General features: G+C 35.7%; 1 protein-coding gene across 1 annotated transcript; it reads right to left on the bottom strand.

Annotated features, from left to right (window-relative positions):
• Positions 1 to 1,453: 1,453 nt before the first annotated feature.
• Positions 1,454 to 2,542, bottom strand: LOC104822871 (GLABROUS1 enhancer-binding protein-like). The gene has a single exon (XM_010554231.1). The coding sequence runs from the start codon at positions 2,540 to 2,542 to the stop codon at positions 1,454 to 1,456; it is 1,089 nt and encodes a 362-aa protein (XP_010552533.1).
• Positions 2,543 to 3,201: the final 659 nt, after the last annotated feature.

The following is a 3,201-nucleotide window of genomic DNA, read 5'->3' as shown; positions in this document are numbered from 1 at the left end:
TTGAGCAAACACGAGGTGGCACAAGGGGGTAAAAACTCGAAGGAGAATGAAGCAGGAGGTGGTGAGCTCAGGTGAAAGGATTTCATCTAAGATGACTCACCCAGGTCCGATCCGGCAAACCAAAATTGGGTCAACTCCGGACCAAAGATTTCTTTGATCCGTCCTTTTTTTCTCTTGGTCCAGCGGTCTCTCTTGGTCAACTGGGTTTGTTCAGTCCCAGACCCATTCTTGGTCCGGCAGACCAAACAGACCAAACACGTTCGGACCAAAATTTTGGTCAGCTCGGTTGGTCAGTCCCGAACCAAATTCTGGTCTGACGGACCAACTTTTTTTTTTCTGGTTATCACAAATGCAAAAGGTTTTTTGTTTTTGAAAATAATGGATGAAATTTTTGGGATGCATCATTAATATATTAAGCGAGGGTGTATGAACGAATGGGATTTGAATTTTTTAATTAGAATCGAATTTCGATATAAAATCTCAATTTCTTTCGACCCACCCATCTAAGATGAATATCAACTGTACGCGTCACATTTTTTATTATATGATATGATACATCATACCAATAAAAAGAAAAATTATGTACGAAAGGAGGTTCAACAAAAAATGATGGACAAATTATAAATTATAGGGAAAATCACATATAAATATCTAAACTTTTACAAAAATCTCACGTAAATATCTGAACTATAAAATTTCTATATAAATATCTGAATTTTTCTAAAATTCTATACAAATACCTAGACTTTTAAAAAACTCTCAAATAAATCCAAAATACGTTAATAATATGATCTACTTTTATTTGAAAATACTTGAAATTTGTATTTATTTAGAAATTTTTTTAAAGTTTATAGATATTTATATAGGATTTTTAAAAGTTAAGGTATTTATATGCAAGTTTTATAATTAAGATATTTATATGAGATTTTTGTAAAAGTGTAAGCATTTATATGTTATTTTCTCCAAATTATATTGCATATATATTGAGAACAATAAAAAAAAAAAATCACACTATATATATTAGGGGTAGGTATTTCGAGATTCGGATAAAAATTTTAGCAGTTCGATCGGGAAACAGTTTATTCGGTATTCTAAATTTGTACTAAATTAATACCGTATATTATTCGATTCGGTTCAATTTTTGGTTTTTCAGGAATTTTAGAAAGTTCGGTTTGGTTTGGTTCAGTTCCAGGAAATTCGATTATATAAAAATCATACCGTTTAGAAATTTTGAACAGTACGGTTCGAGAAAAATACCAAAATTTTCAGTCCAATACGTATGCGTATTGCATATATGTATTGCATATATTTAATAAATCCAAAAACCACAGACTAATATCCCAAAATCCAAATTTCCCATTCAAAAGAAATCCATCAAAGCAAAAAAAAAAAAAACCCAACCATCTCATAAACGTTGAGACAAAACATGATACGCATCACAACTCTTTCGTACTTAATTGTCGAAATGAGACCCATTGGCTTTCAACGCATCGAATATCAGATTTGTCGCCTTACCCGCAAACTTTGTCTTCAGCAATGACAACTCCATTTGAAGAGCTTGGATCTTCTTCCATGTCGCCTCTAGTTTTCTCTTCGTCGATCCTTCCGCCATCTCCCAACCTTCTACCATCGCAAACTCGTCGATCCCGACAACGTTCTTCGCATCCAACAAGGGTATCACGTCTTTGCCTGCGAGAACCCGAGGTTTCCAGTTTTTTCCCTGACCCTTCGTCGATTTGGTCGTCGACTGCATCACTCCATTAGTGCCCCAAATCTTCTTCGACAAGTCGAAAGATTCTTGGTCATGAGCCTTGGAAAACACGCAATCTTCGCCTTTCTTCCCCTTCCATATCGATTTCTCCACCGACTTCTCGAACCTCTTCCTCAGTCTCTTGATCTTATTAGATATCTGAGCTTTGTTCGCCTCAAAGTTCATGTGCTTGTTCACGAATATACAGAACTCGTCCATACAATCGTAAATGTTTCCTACCCGAGACGCGAATTCGAGTATACCTTTTAGCAAAGCGATCTCGTCTTCGTGAGAGAAGATCCTCTCGATCAGCTGCTTCTTGGACGCGTCCGCACTCGATTTTTTACCCTTGTGTTCTTCGGGTTCTTGAACTCCTTTCATCTTTTTTGCCGGGTTTAACTCGTTACCTTTCGCCTCCAACACCGTCATAGGACGTTTCGCTGCGGCTCTTCGCGTTTCCTTAACAACCGAACGAGGTTTCTCCACTTCTCGAGCCTCTACCGCTTGTTTGGCCGCGACAGGTTTCGCAGCATCATGCTTAATTCTCTCGGACTCCGACTCTGATTTCGACTCCGCCTCGGAACCGGACGCACCTTCCGATTCAGACGAGTACTCCTCGTCATCTTCTTCTTCTTCGGTGGACGAAGTGTGCGGATTTTCGACAAGATCCGCACGTCCTGATGACGCCATGGAGCCGGCTTTAGACTCACGAGCTTTTGGTGCCGCCACTAGAACTGTCTCCGCCTCCTTTTGCACGCTGTGGGAGGAATTCTCGGGATGTTTTGGCTCCATTCGCTTCCGGAGGGAAAGATCGTAAAAGTGGGGGTGGCAATAGATTTTTTTTTTTTATAAATATATATAGCAAATGTATTAAAGGCAATATAAATGTAGAGAGAATAAAGGGAAATATATTAATGGCAAACTTATTTTTCCCCATTACAAAAAAAAAAACATTTTTTTCGTGTATAAGACGGAATATATTAACTGCAAATGTATTAAAGGTAATAAAAACTGAAAATAAATAAGAGAATATATATATATATATATATACTGCAAATGTATTAAAGGTAATATAAATGAAAATAAATAAGAGAATATATATATATATATATGTATATATAGATTATGCATGTTCGATTTTGTTAAGGGGGGAGATACATTAATTTCGAGAGTATCTCATAAATCAGCCACAAAAATGTTTATTAGAAAGATACAAAAATTATATTTGGCATGTTGAATATCTGTCCGTGGTTACCGAAGGAAAGTGACATATTAAAGTACGTTCAATATTTGTTAAGGGAACAGTATATTTATTTCGGGAGCATCCAATAAAATCAGCCACGAAAAAAATTTAAATACAGATGAATTTAAATATATATATATATATACCTAATAATAATATATAACTATATTTGAAGTAATTTAAAAAATCAAATTAATATAATTTTTTA

The sequence above is a fragment of the Tarenaya hassleriana genome, unplaced genomic scaffold, assembly GCF_000463585.1.
Source record: "Tarenaya hassleriana unplaced genomic scaffold, ASM46358v1 Cleome38, whole genome shotgun sequence".
Classification (NCBI taxonomy): Eukaryota; Viridiplantae; Streptophyta; class Magnoliopsida; order Brassicales; family Cleomaceae; genus Tarenaya; species Tarenaya hassleriana.
Note: the sequence above shows the minus strand (reverse complement) of the source record. Positions and strands in the feature narration are given on the sequence as shown.

What these genes read in the sequence shown, in the direction of transcription:
- LOC104822871 (XM_010554231.1), bottom strand. Translation starts at nt 2,542, where the DNA reads ATGGAGCCAAAACATCCCGAGAATTCCTCCCACAGCGTGCAAAAGGAG.